Here is an 18,379-nt window from a genome sequence, read left to right on the forward strand (position 1 = left end):
CACCCATAACCTTGGGTGTGTACGGACCGTACTGCGGTCCCAGGCGGCGGGCCCGCTCAACAAATCAACTTTTTTTTTTTTATCAGTTAACATTTCTATCCCTTTTTGTTTATTTTTTATTTAATATAGTAGACCTTCCTTACCAAATGTGTACCTCTATACCATTGTGACCAGCTTTATATAGAACAAGCATGACTCAACAGTCGGGATCATACATTTACCCTATCTTGTCTACAACTCCCCCCTCCTACATTTTTTCTGTTTCATTTATTTATTTTTGCCTAGCTACATGTATTCTGCGTACTGTCACCAGTACTTCTACTTCTACCTTACGGATTACCCGCTCAACCATGGGGGAGGGAATGATGCTGGCCCCTTCTTATTTCTTATCTGGATTTATATAACACATCTCAGTCTATCATTTGGGCATAGTTCCTTATGTCGGGATTTACGGGTCTTCTCCACTTTAACAGGTTTTGCATAGACCTAAGCTTTAAGATTTCTGGGGTTCCTTTGGATTTCTTCTGTGTGGAGTGGCTCCTCTGCCCACTTCTTTCCATATGGGTCTGACGGGAGGCGGTCTGTGTTCTTCGCTGGACATGGAGTCTGGTGGTTGCAATCCCAGTCTTTCTAGGAAGTCCACTCCCTCCTCTGGATCCCTCATGTAGGCTTGCGTTCCATTCCTTGTGGCGATGAGGCAGAATGGGAACCCCCACTTGTATCGGATTTCATTGTCTCTCAGGACTTTTGTGATATGTCTCAGGGCCATCCTCTTCAACAGCGTTGATGGGGCTAGGTCGTTGTACACGTCTATCTTCACATCTCCCCATTTCAGCCCTCCTTTTTCCCGTGCCAGGTTAGAAATCGCTTCTTTAGTTTTAAAGTAGTGCATCCTCACCACTACATCTCGAGCTCTATCTCCGGCTTGTGGTCGCGGTCTGAGCGCTCTATGCACCCTGTCCAGGATCAGTAATGCTGGGGGCGTTTCCGGGAGAAGGGTCTGTAGCCATTCAGTTGTTGCTCTCTCCAGATCTGTGACCGTCTCTGTAATGTTTTTGAACCTGAGGTTGTTCCTTCTTGTCCTGTTTTCTTGATCCTCCTGTTTTTCCTCCACGGCGGCCATTCTGGCTCTTGGAGTTGGAGTTGGAGCCGGGACTCAGAGAGGGGAAGGTGTGTAGGTGCAGCGGTCTGTGACCCTCTGCACTAGACCAGAGACACCCCTTAGGCCCCAGCTATGCCCAACTCACCCTAGATTGTGGCTGCTCTAGGGAAGGCCCCATTAGTTAGGGACCCTGCCTTTACTGGTTAGCCAGATTAGGGCCACAGCTGCTTTTGGAGCTACTATCACCGCAAGTGTCACTTCAGTGGGAGGTGTTCAGCCAGCGGAGGATATCGCAGGATCGGCGGATCCCTTTACCTCTTCTTGTCAGTGCACCAGGGTGCGGATACAACCGGCAGGTACCTGTTCACCAAACGTGCACAAACACTACTGTACAGTAAGGCGCTGATCACACCTAGAAGGGAGGGTATCTTTTGGGGGACACTCAGAGGGTGAGGCGACCCCGGGACTCTCCTGGTATTGTGGACACTGTGTGGGGTATACTGTGGTGGGACAAAGCCCTGCGTGGCTAGTGATAACTGTAACCAGTAGTAATTATATCCTCTGTGTTGATTAGTTTATATGACAGTAAAAGGTTATTGCATAATCTGTGAGCTGTTATTATTGGTTCCTCTTCGGGGTTATCTCATATAATTGGGTTCCTGTACAGGTGAAGGCGCTGCCACTTTATATATTTGTTAACCCAGGCTCCTAGTGGCAAAGGCTCAGCTCTCTGTGAGCCCACAGGTAACGCCAGCACCAGTAGTCCCTTCATGCTAGAGGGAAAAAGGGCTGCGGAGTATGCGTATGGAGATCCGTGGTTTTCTCCCACAGCTCGACTCTGGGCTTTAACCTGAGTGGCTTGCTCCATTGCTGGGTGATGGGATGCTCCCATAGACGCCTGTTGTGCAGGGTGGTACTGGCCTGCTGGCGTTGGGGGGCGCCCCTGATCAGTCTCTTCCTCATGTCTTTGTTGCACAGAGGGAGCACTTAACTGATCTTCATGGTCACACAATTGACGCGGTGACGTCACGCACTGTAGGTGTACATATAGCGAGTCGATGGCTTATTTTACAAAGGGCCAAGTGAAGGGTCGATAGTGACACATGGTGCCAGTCCTCATTTGGATTTGGGTCTTCTAGGCTGCTTCCTGCTTTTCTCCTATTCTGTTCTATGGGGAGGGGGGAAGTGAATTTCTGCGGATATTTGTTTTCTCTTCCCCATACACCACCCTTGTGAGATTCTTATTTTAGTGTTTTTTGTTTAATAAATTGTTTGTTTGTTTTTGCAAATGTATGTTTTATGTATAAACAAGAGGGGAGAAAGAGATATGCTTTTGATCGGTGCATTCCTAGAAAATCCCAAATGTGAGCCGGTGTGGAAATAGGCACTTTGCAAGTGTTCGTACCGGCTACGGTATCTTTTAGCACAATTAAACCTTATTCCTGTGTCTAGGGATAGCCTGACAGGTGGGTCATAGGTTGAAAGTGTAAGCACATATACCTGAATGTATAGGGTATTTATTGTATATGTTTTATGTATATCCATTTGAGCGTTGGACCTTTTTTCTATTGGAGTTTTGTAGTGATCCTTACGCAAGAAATATGGGGCCGCGCAAATGAAAGTAGCTTATGCGAGTCGCGGATCGAATGCAATGATGAGCATTATGGTTTTAATCGACTGATCTACTAAACGGGATATATACCAAACTGTAATTTCTTGCTCTTAATAGCAATATTACTTCTACATATAAAAGGGGTCTAAGCCACAAAAAAAGAAATTACAAAACTGTAAGCTGAACAGCACTATTGAGGAACTCTTCAGAAAGCCTTGTGGAGCGAGTATATGCAACAGGCAGAACAAAACTATAGCCAACGTGGCTACATCTCTCCATCTTTAATTGTTAAGTGCCTTTGAAATGGTACTAAATAAAATTAGCACTGTTTAAAAGGCAAACCCTTCTCTTTCGCAAATAAATGACAGAAGTGGACAACTCGAGTTTATTCGGCTACGTATCAACACAAAGGCTAAATACTAGCCACATGTTTGTCACACTGTCCATGTGGATGAAGATGGATTTCACTTGACTATTTTGAATAATCCTACATTGCTTGATTTTGTAGATGCAGCAGAAGTTTGTGTAATAACCATCACAAAAAACCTGCAAAAAAAGACACATTACTGTTACAAACTTTCTAAAATACTTGTTTAACATAAAATCTATGACCAACAAAACTCACAATTTTTTTATTGTAGACCACGTTTCTGCATCAAGTTCCCGTGTGCCATATATTCCAGACCATTCATTGGATTTATAGTACACTATATATGAACAAAAGGTTTTTTTAGATTAGGTGTTTCATGCCACTCTTTACTTCGGGTGAAAAACAACTTTTCTAGTGTGATTTATATATGAATATTTAAACACATTACTAATATGTTAATGCAGCAATACAGGTATCATTGTTTAAATTTATTATAGGCGAAGAGCTGAACTGTGTTAATTTCAGCTCTGGGGACACCTTACTTCCAGAATTAACTTTGTAGGGTGTGACGGTTATCTCTTTTCAGTTTAAACATCCCAGTCACGCGGGCCAATAGAATGCCGCACTGGATGACGTTATCTCTAGAAGCAGGGGGTCCAATGAGCTGAAATGAATACAGTGCAGCTCCGAAAACCCCTGCTTCAATCCTGTAATAAAAAAATAAAGTAAAACCCGTATTGCTGCTTTAATTTAACTTATATGATACAGGGATCGCAACCACGTGATCACTTCAATAGCAATCAGTTACAACCAGCATTCCGATGACTGAAATAGGAGTGTTTTTCCTTTCCAATCATGAATGCAATCTCCCATTCGAGAACGAGCAAAAAAAGGTATGACATTCAGGGTCCCTGGAGTGCCGGCCCTTGTGGCTTTCAGGGAACTTCATAAATGTCACTCTAAAAGGTTAAAAATTAAGACAATGCCTGTAGGCCATGCTTAGAAAATCAGCCACCCTCCCCTTTTTCTGTCCAGTAACTCCACATTCAGTAGTGCTATCGTAGTGCATTCAAAAACCTTCAATGCAAACAGAAAATGTGGTACTTCAATACAATCAACTTATTATGGTGAAGCCATCATTTTAAAACAGAAAACTTATTTTTTAAATAATAACTCAAGTGATTCTACAGTGACAAGTTGTGTTAAAAAAAAAAGTTCTGTTTATTTCAATGTTGACCTACGAGTGATTGGCCTTATATTTTCCACAGTTCTTTTCAGGGACTCCCCTTACCACTCTTCTGCTTTTCTATTGCCTACATTTTATCTGACTTTTAGGAAGAAGTGAATTTCGAATCGTTACAGAATTTGAGACTTAACTCACAAACCTACCAATTATAACAGCACAGACTGCAAGGCAGTGCCACCGTGAACTATATAAAAGCAGAAGAAAAAAATGTACCTTCTAAAACAGAGGGAAATCTTCTGTTCATTGTATACCTGAAATCTAGTGAAAGGCAGAAAGATTAGCGATTTATCAGTGGAACACATTACAATCAAATGTACAAAACCCACCTATATTCATATTATATTTATTGTAACAATCACACAATATAGAATACTTGTATAAAAGGTGAGTATTTTAACACAAATTTCTAATCTAAATGTAACCACCCCTTACTTTAGGTCCAAATAATGCCTCAATAGTCTAAATGGTACAAGATCTAAACAACTGGGGCTAAAACGGTACCAAAAATGGACAAACAAATACAAGAAGATGATAGGACAACAGCTATTGTATAATGTTTGACCTATTTTTAGAGTTGATGGTACTTTACAGTCTTTCACTTATTTGCCACCTATGACATATGGTGTTACAGAGCTTTGTTGTTAGAAGTTAAGGCCGGAGTCATCAAAGCACGATGCGGGATAGTCAAACACGATGATGCAGGGTATCGAGCAAATTACTTTATCGGGAGATACTGTCAGACTGAGAGTGACATTCGTCATTGCATTTTTATGACTCCCGGTCTGTCTCCCACATGCACCAGAAGACTTAGACAGATGGATGCTGGGTGAAATTTAAATACATTTACTGTTTAGCCAGGGTACAACCTAGACTTGAAAAACAGATTAGGAGCAAAGTTAATCCCATTGAGTCACAAATAAGAAAACAAACTGAGCATAAAGGGTCTGATTCCTTAAACTCCGGATCAGCTGATGGCAGAAACGCTGATTCAAGTCAATTGGAGTTTTCATCCAAAGTGCGACTGGCCTTGGAGTTTTTACAATCAGTCCCAGAGAGTACTGTAACCATGCTGTAAAATGGCTGCAGTCATCTCTCCTGCTGACAATAAGGCCTCGTAAATTATGGGCATGCCAGCAGTAATTATGGAGGTTTGCCCTCACACCCTGGTGAGGTGCCCTATGTATGGATGGGAGTGGTCACATGCTCTGAATCCATAATTAGTATTGTCAGAGTTGTGTCAGCCCCCAGAGGATACATAAGGCACAGCACTGATCAAAAGTTAGGAGTTCAGAAGTAGTTGCTAAACTGTTGAAGGATTAGGTAATAGTTCTTCCCAGTTCTGGAAGGAGTTAAGAGTGATTCTGTTCTAAGCTGCTGCTTATGAGACTGTGACCAGGGACCTGGCACAGGGTAGATATCCCTGCGGGGATAGGGAATCCCTACATTAGGAGGACTATACCTTTCAAAGGGAAGTAGGGTGAACAATGGAGGGCTAAATACACCCATTGTGGAGGGCAGCTGGCCCACCGTATTCAATAAAGATGCTCCTGATTAAAGACACTCTCGTGTGTAAGTGTGGAATCATTGCACAGAGAGGAGCACCACAGAGGAGTTCCTCACCAGGACCATCCACAAGCTCACGCTGGGATCCTGATGAGGTGGAGGCGCTGCACTGGATCTAGGTAGGACTCAAGCACACTACCTCAGCTGCCTGTCTGGGTTGGCAATCCCCACACAACATCATGCGGGAGACTCAGGAGTCCTTTTTCCAACAGGTGCACCACCGGACATCACACTGTAATGGGGACTGGTTAGACCACAGGGGCCAATATGGGATTGGGTGGGTCAGGCCAGGTCAGAAAATCCGTTACAGTACTTAGACAGAAGTAGAAAAATAGAAACGGAGAGAGTCCAGAGATCAAAAGGAAAATATTTTCTAGAGCAGGGGGTGTGCAAAATTTTTAAGTAGCATCCTCTGCCTGCTCTTAACTTCCACACCCCCCCCCCCCCTCTTTGGCATCTCTCTCTGTGACGTTGAGACGTTATCGTCATGGCATTGCGATGTTGCGTTGTCATGTGATGCGTTGGCATTTTGTTGCATTGTCGTAGCGACGAGTGTCAAGAGAAGCTGGAGAGAACGGAAGAAGCAATTTAGAGGCCCGGCGCTCTTCCCCAGGCAATCAATTTAAATGTTGTGGAAAAGAGCACGGGGCCTTTGCAAGCGCAGCGCCCCCCCTTTCAACATTTTGTGCCCCCCCCCCCCCCCCGTTTGCACACCTGTTCTACAGATTGGTGAAGCTTAGCAAATGTTGGCCATTTGCAGCTTCCAAAAAAGTTATTAAAGTTATCAAACTTCACTAAAAAATCCTCAAAAGCAAATATCTTACGTAGAAAGCCACTTGTTAGAAATGTTCCTGAAAATAATCGAATTTGTCAACTTTTCCAATATTTTTATACAAAAATTGAGAAGTGTTGAGTGCAAACATGTTCCCTCAAACATTTTGCTGATTTACAAAGTTCTTAAAACAAATTACAATAACTTTTATGAAACTACTATATTAAATAAATATATTAATGTAAATACTTTATTACTGAGAACTACTATTAATGGTTAAAATCTACTAGGTCCATCAAAACCAAGTGATAACCCCTGTAAGAGTTTATGGTGTAGAAGTGTCCTTAAATTTAAAACCTCAATAGCGCTGGCATGTGGCATAAAGCCATGTATGGTTGTCACACAGTTTGTGTGACCTTTGAAGAGTCAGTATCCTGAATCCTATATATTGGTGTCTCTATTGGTAGGGTCAGTTAGAAATGAATGTTACTGTCTGTATGATCAGTAAGAGCTGTAATAGGATGTTAAAGCATTCCTAGTAATAATATTTGATCCCAAGAGAGCCACTGTATAATATATTGATATTCTAAAGTTGATATATGGCGAGACTGGTAATAGCCAATTTTGTGATACTGTTAGTGATAATTATGTGAACGGTATATATACAAAATAAGTCATGGGCCGTTTTAGAGCCCAGAAATGAAAAAAAAAAACCGTGAAAAAAAACTGTCTCATGGATTGTGTCAGGAAGTAACTGGGACATCTGTGATTGTCCTGGAACAGGATTACACATTTTCTGTGTCTCTTTGCAGCTCACAGATTTCTGTCTCCTTAATTCAGCTGCTTGTTAGTTCCCCTGTTCCAGCAGCTAGCTGCATGTGTAAAGATACATTATTGACACTTTCTATCTTTACACTGCCACCAGTTGGTTGCCCTGGCAACCTCCCATTCTCATTACCATGCGTTTGGTTTAGCCTTGTTGTTCCCCTACCCATTTCTGTTTATGGAATGGTCCTTTGACTCTTCCTGCTTGTCACAGGAACATGTGCTTTAGATCTAACTAGCTGGCTTAGTGAGTACATTCTTCCTCCATTACACCCCTGCAAAGGCCATCCTTTTTTACCCCCCCCCCTTTATACCAAGGCACCATCAGCTATTGAAGCACACGCACTACATTACACCATCTTCAAGTACCTTTTATATTTCTGTTGACTCCCCCAATAAAGTTAAAGAATATAGAAGGACTTTGTGTGCTTTCAAAAGGGGTTGCGTTAAATCACTGGAGTCATTCACATCCTACTGTACATGTGATCCTGGTTCCAGAAGAGTGATCGTGTTCAATGTATACACTGGCGACACACTTTATCGCAGTGCGGCCAGATCCGCAAGCCGGGAGATTTCCCGGCTTGCTAGTGGCCGCCCCTCGGCGTGCCGCGCGTCATAGACGCGCGGTCACGCGTCTTCGGGAGCCTGCGCCCCCTGCACGCGCGTCCAGGGCTCCCCGAGGGAGCCCTGGTGTCCCGCGATCTGCGGGACGGCGGCAGGGGGTTCCGGGGGACCCGGCGGACCCGGCAGCGGGAGGGAGAGCGCCCCGATCGGAGGGCGCTCTTCCGCTGCTTCGGCGCACGCCCGTCACACTCGGGCGCGCGCCAGGCTACTGCTGCGGCACAGAACGGGCAAATGCTCGAATAAACTGTGCCGCAGCAGTATACAGATAAAATAGGTGTGTGGATAATTGTCACAACCATCAAATATTTATCATTCTAATTGAATGCTTATCCAAATAGTAAAGATGAGGGTAGGCTGTTACTATTGATAGACGCTGTAGCGTACTGTGTCTCACATGCCTGCCTCTATTTACCGGACAGATTATATTTTGTGTATCGGCTTCAGTAATGGTATACTGAAATCGAGTTAGTGCTCCATAGACAGTATTGGTTTAATATACTGACTGCTAGTGTTTACCTTGTGGGTCCACATCTTTTTATCTAGCTATAGATTGTTAGCCAGAGCTTAGCGTAATAGAACACACTGCCTGTCTAATGCCTTGACTGAGACCTGCGTCTCAGTCACACTTAGTGACGTGAAAAGCAGCACATCACCCGACGCGCTTTTCGTTCCGGGAGGAACTTCTTCATGGGTGGGCTAATGTCATACCAACTGTCTCATACATGGCTTTATGCCACATGCCAGCGCTATTGAGGTTTTAAATGTAAGGACACTTCTACACCATAAACCCTAACAGGGGTTATCACTTGGTTTTGAAGGACCTAGTAGGTTTTAACCATTAATAAAGTATTATTAACATTAATATATTATTTAATCTGGAAGAGGTTGGGTGAGTCATTTATGGATTCTTCTTTCCTTGTATATGCCTCATCTTTATTCCCTGACAGCACCCCTCTAGAACATATTAACACTGTATTAGCTGAGCTGGGGCTCATCCTCTTTATCTCTCACCTTATTACATATTGAGTGAATCATCCCTTGTTTTGGATCTATCAAACCATGTGGAAACCAGAGTAAAACAATATTTTTTAAGATAATTGTACAAGCTGTCTAAACAAAACTAACTAACACCATGTCACTTCAACGTACAGAGTTTAAAGGAACAGTCCCTGCAGAGTCAAAAAAAGAACGAAGGACAGTGGCATGTTAGTAGGTTAAATGGAGATGAACAATCTAAAAAAAAATATTCACAAATCTTTTTTTAACCGTATTTTCCATGGTAGGCCTTAACCAAATCTGTTGGTCTTTACATTGTTTATCTTATTCTTCTCAAAATTAGAGGTAAATTTGTGTATTTGTTTTGTCCATTGTTTGTGAAATAGGTATAACCAGACAAAAAATAGTTATGGTGGGTAAACAAAATTGACAAAAACCCTCCACTGTACATACAGTAAATAAAAATGCTATGTGGTGAAATTGCATAGCTCAGAGAGGTCTGCAACCCTGTCTTTCACCATTATCGCTTAACAGTGCTTCCACTGTAGCCAGGTACTCTGGGTAATGACATGCAAATGAGCAGTGTCCTTCTTTACTTCTTATCCATTGTAACATGGACCTAAAAGCTTATGCCTGCTGTATTACACAGCTTTCCAGCACAGCCTGGGCAAAGAAGTGCATAGCCAGTAAACCTACTCACAGGCAACATCTATTTCGACCTTTTGGGTATAAGAATAGGTATAAAACTGTAAGGGTGTGTTAGGTACTTTATGTGTGCGCGCGGAGGGAGTGCGGCAGGTTCCGCGACGGCACGATAGTACAGGGTGCCGCCATGTTATTGCGCAATGTTGCAGAGGGCACTAACAAAGTGGAGGTCGCGCATGCGCGATGGAGCGCGCGAACGCCAGGCCAATAAGGGAAAGGCTCTATTAATGGACTACAACTTCCAGGAGCTCTGGATCAGTCACCTGACGCTAGGAGCCAATGAGAAAGCTGGGATTAGAAGGAAGAGGAAGTGGAGAGGGAGACCACGCTAGGGAGGAGAGGAGGACAGAGCCGGAGGAGGTAGTGTGAGTGCAGGGGGTCAGTGACCCGCCTGCATAGGTCAGCTATTCCCCTCAGGCCCATAGGAGAATTCCCTGAGTCACCGTAGGCTGCGGTACTGCAGGGACGATCGATAGCGGAAGGAATTGTCACTTTAGTTAGGGACAACGTACCGAGTTGTGGCCGGTCGCCGTCATCTGGGATCAGACGGCGGGACACCGCGACATCGGGAGGACAAGGAGCGGAGGCACGGATCCTTTGTGAAGAAGGAACGGTCACCGCCGTGACCGGAAGGTACATTGTAATGGAAAGTGCACCAACACCGCTCATCAGGCGCTGATCCCGCCTTAGGAATACCTCTGTAGTGACACTAGCAAGTGGCTAGCGGACTGAGCATACTACCCAATACTTTACAAGGACAACCTCTATAAGAGCGTGGCGGAAGCCACTGTTATACCGGACAAATTCCCTAGAGGTGTGGCTGAGCCACTATAGTATAAGGACTCTAACGTTATAATATATATGCAAGTTATGTGTGATGTTACTGCACCAACACACTTTATTCGAGCAAATACCCAGTATGTACCTGGCAGATACCTGGAATGCGCCGCTCCTCACCTCTGACAAGCCCCGTTGTGTTTGCCTTCCCAGCCTGGGTTCATGCCTGGCTGACGGGCGGCTGATCTGTTAAATGATAATGATTAGGATTTAATAGGCTGCAATGCTTCGCGTGTCTACCAGATGGCATAAATTCATGAATTGTAATGCTATATATATATATATATATATATATATATATATATATATATATATATATATATATATATATATACACTGTGCAGTATTGCAGCCAGCAGGAATAAAATGCTTCAATCCCTGGCTGGAAAATAACCCAATGCACTCGGGCAGAAAACAGTCACAAACCTCAATACACCCGGGTATACCCGAATTCGTGGGACTAGCCGAGCTCGAATAAAGTGTGTCGCCAGTGTTATATAGAGAATAAGATAAGACTGCCTATGCATAGTAAAACTTGGTTGCACGCACTGTATGGTATGTTTCTTGCCCAGGGCAATCTTACATAACGGGGATCCTGGGCAAGTGGAGGCGCTGCGCTAGAACCGTTACCCCAGGCTCCCAGCTAGCGGAGGCTCAGATCTCCTGGAGCCGCAGGTTGTGTACAGTACCAGTAGTCCCTTAGGAAGGCGTCAGAAAAAGGGCTACAAAACCATCATTGATTAAACAGATAAGTAGCTACCTGTATGCATGAATTCAATGGGCCTGGAGAAAAGTAAAACGTGCTTTTTTTTAACAGGATACTTACTTTAAGATTAGTTTAATTTTTCTAAGTTAGTGGAATATACTCATGTTTTTTTACCTGCCACGTGGGACTGCCCCTTTAAATCAAGATAAATACCCAAAGATGAAAATTCACATTTTGATATTATTTCGCATTAAAAAAATAAATAGATATGTATGTTGCAGGTGCTATTCTGTGTACGAGACTGCATACAGTTGTCTTTACTTGCAGGTACTTTGTGTTGTGTAACTTTGAGTGCACCTCAGTACTACCTTGGCTCACGTTCAATTTATGAAACAGAGCGTATGCCCCAACCACACCGGCCACTTCCAGCAATATAATGCCTTTCAAGATCTTCTTGGCGACGGGTTCCATGCTGACGACCAACCTGGAATCTGATAACAGGTGGGGGGGGGGGTTTGTCTTAAACTGTAGTTTGATTTACTTAAAAATGTATATTATGAGTAAAGTACAACCTTTTAAGAAAAAACATACTGTACACTAAATTATCGATGTATGCATAAAATACAATTACGATACACCTTTGGCACATTCTGTGTAAGCGATTTTAAAACGTTCCTTAATAGTGGTCTTAAGGTTTATTTTAAAGCGGTAGTCCATCTACATTTTCACGACACCACTCATCATTATTCAAATAACTTACATCTGCTGCAGTCTAATAACCCCCTGTACGTTTATACTAAATAGAAATAAAAACTGGACAGACGGGAAGGGGCACAGGTTGATTTATCTTGAAATGTAGGTTTCTAACCACTAATCTACATTGTAATACCCTAAAAACAGGGACTTAATATGTTATATTAGTATATTCTACCATCATATATTGCTTTCTAAGAAGTTATCTTGACATCACTGATTTGCTTCTTATATACTCCTGTGCTGCATTTGCACCATGTGAGTAAATGATTAATATGCACACTAATTATTCTGCAGTTATGTAATACTGTACAACAGCAGAAGATGGACACAATATAATTAGAATAAGTGCTGAAACTTTGAACTTTCCTTAGAACCGGATAACACCCTAATTCCTTATATAGCAAATGCATTCTAGTTTTTTTTCCCGTTTCCAAGTTTGTTGTACAGTAGATTGTTGTCATGCTATCATCTGATCATGGGAATGTTTATCAAGATTAATCCATTTTCTTCAGCCATTACAACTCCCCAAACCACTCACTAAAGGTGCCAGCAAAGTGAAAACAGAGTAAAAATGATAGACATTTTTGCAGGACTTAATTTGAGTCATGCTTCATTTTGCAAGTCTTCATACATACTGCATCACCCATTGTGTTCTAGTACCCATTACTAAAATGAATAAAACAAGGAATTTGGAAAACTACATTTAATAGCACAGCACTATTTTGATGCAAACATCAGACACTTGATTTTAACATATTTTTGCATTGTGTACATGAATTGGCTGTTCACAAATCCCAATTGCAGACCAATGGGCTAGATTAAATCTTTGCTCTCAATGTAGTCGTATACCTGGATATTTTTGGTAAAAAGCCATTTTTTAAAGTAGAAAGACATTCAACCCTTTTATGTATACTTGGCCAAGCCTCGTATGGTGCAAAATGTATTATAACTGATATATGTAGATTTATAACACAAACTATGCAATATTCTGTAAAAGTCAAAATACAGTAGACACTTTAAATCTCTGCAGACTTCACAATCTAATTTTGATTCCTTGAAGCAAAGGGGGGGTGGGGGAGGGGAGACCTCAGCCTGAGGAATATTTCTCTAGCCGCTGATGCGAGGTACCGTACCCAAGTCTATAAATATGGAGGTAACACACTGGAATTACCCAAAACAAAAAGTAAGATGTAAGGGTCACTCAGATAACTCACACATTGAAAATTTGAGAGGATGTGTATATAAACCAATCACTTCATGCAACAAAAATCTCAATTACATTCATATTTTGTGAATGTTTGGTGTCTAAAAGAAAGAAATCCCAAATAATTTTTTTTAAATCAAAAATAGATAAAAGGAGGGAGAAAGAGAGCAACATTATTTTTAAACTATTGTCAATTGGAGGAGCGGCTAAGTGAGTAAAGACACTGACTGGCACGGAGTTTTAAGCAGGGGAACCTGTTCCCTGTCCCCCTGATGAAGTGTGACACGAAACGCATAGGATAGCCATTGCATGCTGGGTAATTACGTGACAACGCTATACGCCTAGCACTGCCTACATGAGTGCAGGGATCACTACACGTGGACGCCAGTTTAGAACTTCCCCTAAGCACACGCCAACTGCGATCCAGAGGGGGATATTGCCTGGACTACGGACCTTCCGTTTGAGTGATATACCCATTCTGTGTACTTGGATCCATATGATTCCACTTTTATCGTAAGTTGTGTACTTGTTATTTTAATATGAGTTTATAAATGTACTTATGCACTTTCAGTTATTCTTTTCCTTCTTCTCTGCGCCCCCATTCTTTTTGTTATATGTGTGCGAGTCCTCTCAAGCCTCGCTGATCACGGGAGACGGGGAGCAGCATTAAAGAGGGATCTCCAGGGAGACATTTGACAGCCAGCGCGCACTAAAACTCTTTACTCGTGTCGGCTCCCTGTGACCTTGGGCAAGTCACCTTATCTCCCCTGTGCCTCAAGCACCAAAAACATAAGATAGTAAACTCCATGGGACAGGGACCTGTGCCTGCAAAATGTCTCTGTAAAGCGCTACTTAAAACTAGCAGCGCTATACAAGAAAATATTATTAATTGGACTTATTCCCAAACTGCACTTAAAAAGTTATTTCTTAATACTAAGGCCCAGTCAACAACAAATTTGCTTTGAACAGAAAAAAAAACCCTTTATAGTAGTAACGATTTCCCCACTCTGTGCTCATAAAACTGATTGTCACTGATCAGTTCATTATTGGCATACCATATTAGGCCAAGTACTTAATCCCTCAACCGTCACTGTAGAGTTGGGCGTTATACTGATATGATAGTAATATTGCAATAATAAAAAAAATGACGATGTCGATATGTACATTTTTTATTACTGCTGTATCAGTCAGCCATAGTAATTGTTGACATTTTAAGGTAAGCTAGTAATATGCAGTTTCAGACGAGGCATCTTCAAAGAAGGCAGAGCCGCCAAGTAAACCAGGATCTTTGGACCCCTATATTTCACCCAACCCTCAAATGCAGTGATACACCCCTGGAGGATCGCTTTGCCCAGTGTTTGCGCTCTGCCTGTTACTCACTTCCCCACCCATCTCTAATGTTCAAGGACAGGGGGAAGTGTGACTTATTTTAAAATGAAATTGATAAAAAAAAAAAAAAAAAACATTTAATCTGTAATAAATGTTAAGAGCCAATGCCTTCTACATTTCCCCTTTTATACATTATAGATCCCCCCCCCCAATAATTAAGAGTTGATATATTTTTCTATTGTACATATATGGATCACATTTGTTTTATACTAATTATTGTAGTTTTTTATATTTCCAAACCCTAGGTCACTGGATGTGCCTTATTTATTTTAGATAATAAAACATCATAAAAGGTAGTTATGGCATGGTACTTATATTTTGTCTGGGAGAATCTTTAATACAGAAATGACTCCCTTAGACTTGTCTTTATGTGGTAGCCTAATGAAGAGCTCCTAGACAACTACTTAGTTTGATGATAGTCATGTACATAATCCACCAGTACTGTTTATACTCCATATACCTCTGCCATCTGTTAAAAATATCCCTTAATTCAAAGCATGGGTTGATCCTTCTCTTAAGAAAAGCCTCTCTATTTCTGTCGTCAGTGGTGTTTTTGTAGGGAAATAAGTTGCCAAAAACCTGAGGGGGGGGGGGAAATGAACAGATCTAAGCCTACAGTAACTAAATTAGCTTTAATATAGAAATATCTGAGAGGCTCATTTGTATTTCTTTCATCCCTTCCAAATAATTGTACAAATCACTGTAGTTTCTGGTTAGCTGCTTACATAAGGCGATGGCGCTCACTTCCCTTGAAAACCCAGCCCTGTTATCAAGGTCAACTTAAAATACAGAATGCCACCATGCTGCATGTTACAGAAACACTTTCAGCCGGTGCATGGGCCTTGCTGGGTTACTAGATAGCACAGTATCTGCTGCGCACGTGCCGAGGATTGCTATACACTGCGGTTATGTTTCCCTCGTGGGAGGGCTGCTTTTTATGGACTGCCTTAATAAAGCAAACCCGTTGCCATCAGGTCAATGTCACCCCCTCCACTTATCTCCTACAGATAACACGTGTCCTTATAATGTGCCGTATAACACACTACTGCTCTCCCCAACACAACAACTGCAGCAGCGTCACACTGCGCGGGGCTTTATATAACCTCACCCGCCCCTCCTTCCACGTGACCCCGTGTTCTTACCACGCGGAGACGACGGCAGCAGTTATAGTCAAGTATGTCAGCGAGGTGACGTCTGCAACGTACGATATCTGACGCGTGACCGCACCGAACGTGCCCTCGCTGCTACTGGCAAACAACTCTCTCGCCATCATTGTTACTGGCAAAACAATTCTCCCGCCATCACTGTTACTGGCAAAACAACTCTCCCGTCATCACTGTTTCTGGCAAAATAAGACGTTGCCCGCCGCGCCTCAAGAAGTGAGTTGACATGAAAGATCCATATGCTGAGATAACCGTGTATTCGTGTCTATAGTACAGATTGTGTTTAAAACGATACACTGTAAATACATATTTATTGGTGTTAAAAATCTCAGTGTCAGTGGTGCAAACTACTGTATTGTCACATCTAGTGTGGGGTTTTATATTATTGATTTGTTGCCGGGGAGCGAGGCTGTCAGGGGCACAGTTGACCGTATCCAAGATGGCTACCGCAAACGTGATTGTGTCAACGCGCGGCCGAGGACCAGCAGCCGGTTTTGCTTGTCGCGCTCATGACGCGTTTTTGTTTGTCGCGCTCACGACGTGTGGTGAAGGGAGAGAAGAAGCTTCCTGGAAGAGGAATCCGCAGAGGCATCTGACAGCAGCTGTATAACCAGAGAGGGCTAATGTGAGATGGATGTATCCACCCATCCTGGGGAAGGGGAATAAGGGATGTGTGTATATATCCTGGGGAGTGATAAAAAAAAAAAGTGGATGCATATATCCTTGGGAGGGGAAATAAGAGGGGTATATATCCTGAGGTTTGGGAGATAAGGGGCTGTATATCCTGGGGAGGGATAATAATGGGGGAGAGTGTAACCTGGAAGGGTAATAAAGGAGGGTGCATAATCTGGGGAGGATTTAGAGAGATGCAAATACCCAGGGGAGTGGTAGCAGGGGCTCTTATATCCATTACAAATCATTAGTGGGTGTCTGACCAGGAGAGAGCAGTAAGACATTGTGTGTAAATAGGTGCTAACTTGTTTGTCTTCCTCAGGCATCAGGGATCTGAGGTGGACAAAGCATCAGAGCAGGAATGGAGCTGGCTCACAGCTTGCTGCTGAAGGAAGATGCCTTGGTGCAGATCACAGAGGCTAAGAAGTCTGTCTTCATCTTTGAATGGTTGCGGTTCCTGGACAAAGTACTTACCGCTGCAAACAGGGTAGGTTTCTTGATTACCATTTTATAAACTGTCACCCATTCTGTCAATGCATTTAATTAATACACCAAGAAGTCTGTGTTCAGCATTCATTACATGTTTTATGTGGAAATCAGTTGTATTTCCTTTGAATAATTACATAACTAGTATTCTATCTAAAAAGTGCTTAAAGGGCAATCCTAGATAAGGACAAAGAGAGATAACCGGTTAAATGTAACACAAGTACAGTATGTGTATATTTGTTGCTGGACATACTGTATTTCCATGGTAACCAAATGCTCTGGTGTGTTTTAGGGATAAGACCCATTGTGAGCTCTACCTACAAGCAAATTGCTGACCCACTCTTTATTTTATTTTTTTTGCATGTAAACTGTAACGAAGGCAAAAAAAGTAAGAAACTTCCAAAAACATTTGAATGGCAGTTATAGCCAGAAAGAGAGTGATACTCTGTATCGCGCTTTGATAAATCATATAAATAATCGAAACCAAAAATAATATGCACAGTCAAATGAAACACATTACAGAAAAGTCCTATAGCAAAAAGCCATGAGGTAGAATGTCAGTGTCGGCTACTTTTTCGTTATGGAAGTTTTCTTGTTTATATTGCTATCCTAGTGACTTCATTACAGCTATTGTATTGAGGATTAGGTTCTGCAAGAAAAATAGCACCACTATTGTATTGTATGTCTTTATTTATATAGCGCCATTAATGTACATAGCGCTATTGGGAATATATATGTCGCTGTGCAACGCAGCTGTTCTATTTAAGAACTAATTATGCTATCGTTATTAGCCAAACAGATAAAGGTGGGTGACAGTAGCACCAGTGTTGATCAAAAGAATGATCAGAAAGAATTCCCCTTATAAATAGCACTCAATTGTCATATATATTATTTAGAGTGGACACAAATGGTCCTGCTGGAAATTACAACAATAGACTTGTTGTAATTTACAGCAGGACCATTTGTGTCCACTCTAAATAATATATATGACAATTGAGTGCTATATATAAAGGGATTCTTTCTGATCATTCTTTTGATCAACACTGGTACTACTGTATAAATACCCTTGTAGCACCTGTCATTCACTCCTGTGCATATATTAATAATGGTGACTGCGGTCTCATTCACGTATCAAAGGTGGGTGACAATAATAACTTTATTTCATATAGCCCTTTTCTTCTAAACACAAAGCACTTCACAATTACAGTATAGTGCACAGTATGCAGCATTGTATATAGCCCTGAAGAGCTTTTCAATTTGTTTTTAGTTTGAGGCACAGCAAGATAAAGTGATTTGTGCAAGGTCACGAAGAGCTGACACCGGGATTTGAACCCCTGCTCAGTTTCCATTT

General features: G+C 42.1%; 1 protein-coding gene and 1 pseudogene across 7 annotated transcripts; one reads left to right on the forward strand and one right to left on the reverse strand.

The window, feature by feature from the left end:
- Positions 1-226: 226 nt before the first annotated feature.
- On the reverse strand, positions 227-16,362 carry LOC142489273 (protein CEBPZOS-like). Of its 7 annotated transcripts, none has more exons than XM_075589749.1 (5): positions 15,850-16,317; positions 11,727-11,849; positions 4,544-4,588; positions 3,340-3,421; positions 227-3,260 (listed from the first exon to the last, which is right to left on the reverse strand). In XM_075589749.1, exon 5 carries the CDS (start codon positions 1,121-1,123, stop codon positions 494-496), a length of 630 nt encoding a protein of 209 aa, XP_075445864.1. In that variant the 5' UTR covers positions 1,124-3,260; positions 3,340-3,421; positions 4,544-4,588; positions 11,727-11,849; positions 15,850-16,317; the 3' UTR covers positions 227-493. The 7 variants fall into 7 exon arrangements, with proteins under 7 accessions (XP_075445864.1, XP_075445868.1, XP_075445866.1 ...); XM_075589755.1 differs by having other exon boundaries at positions 3,141-3,260; positions 15,850-16,001; XM_075589753.1 differs by lacking the exon at positions 11,727-11,849 and having other exon boundaries at positions 15,850-16,349.
- The window catches only part of LOC142489275 (HEAT repeat-containing protein 5B-like), a 45,878-nt pseudogene continuing 43,846 nt past the window's right edge, over positions 16,348-18,379 (forward strand).

Source organism: Ascaphus truei, chromosome 3 (genome assembly GCF_040206685.1).
Source record: "Ascaphus truei isolate aAscTru1 chromosome 3, aAscTru1.hap1, whole genome shotgun sequence".
Taxonomy (NCBI): Eukaryota; Metazoa; Chordata; class Amphibia; order Anura; family Ascaphidae; genus Ascaphus; species Ascaphus truei.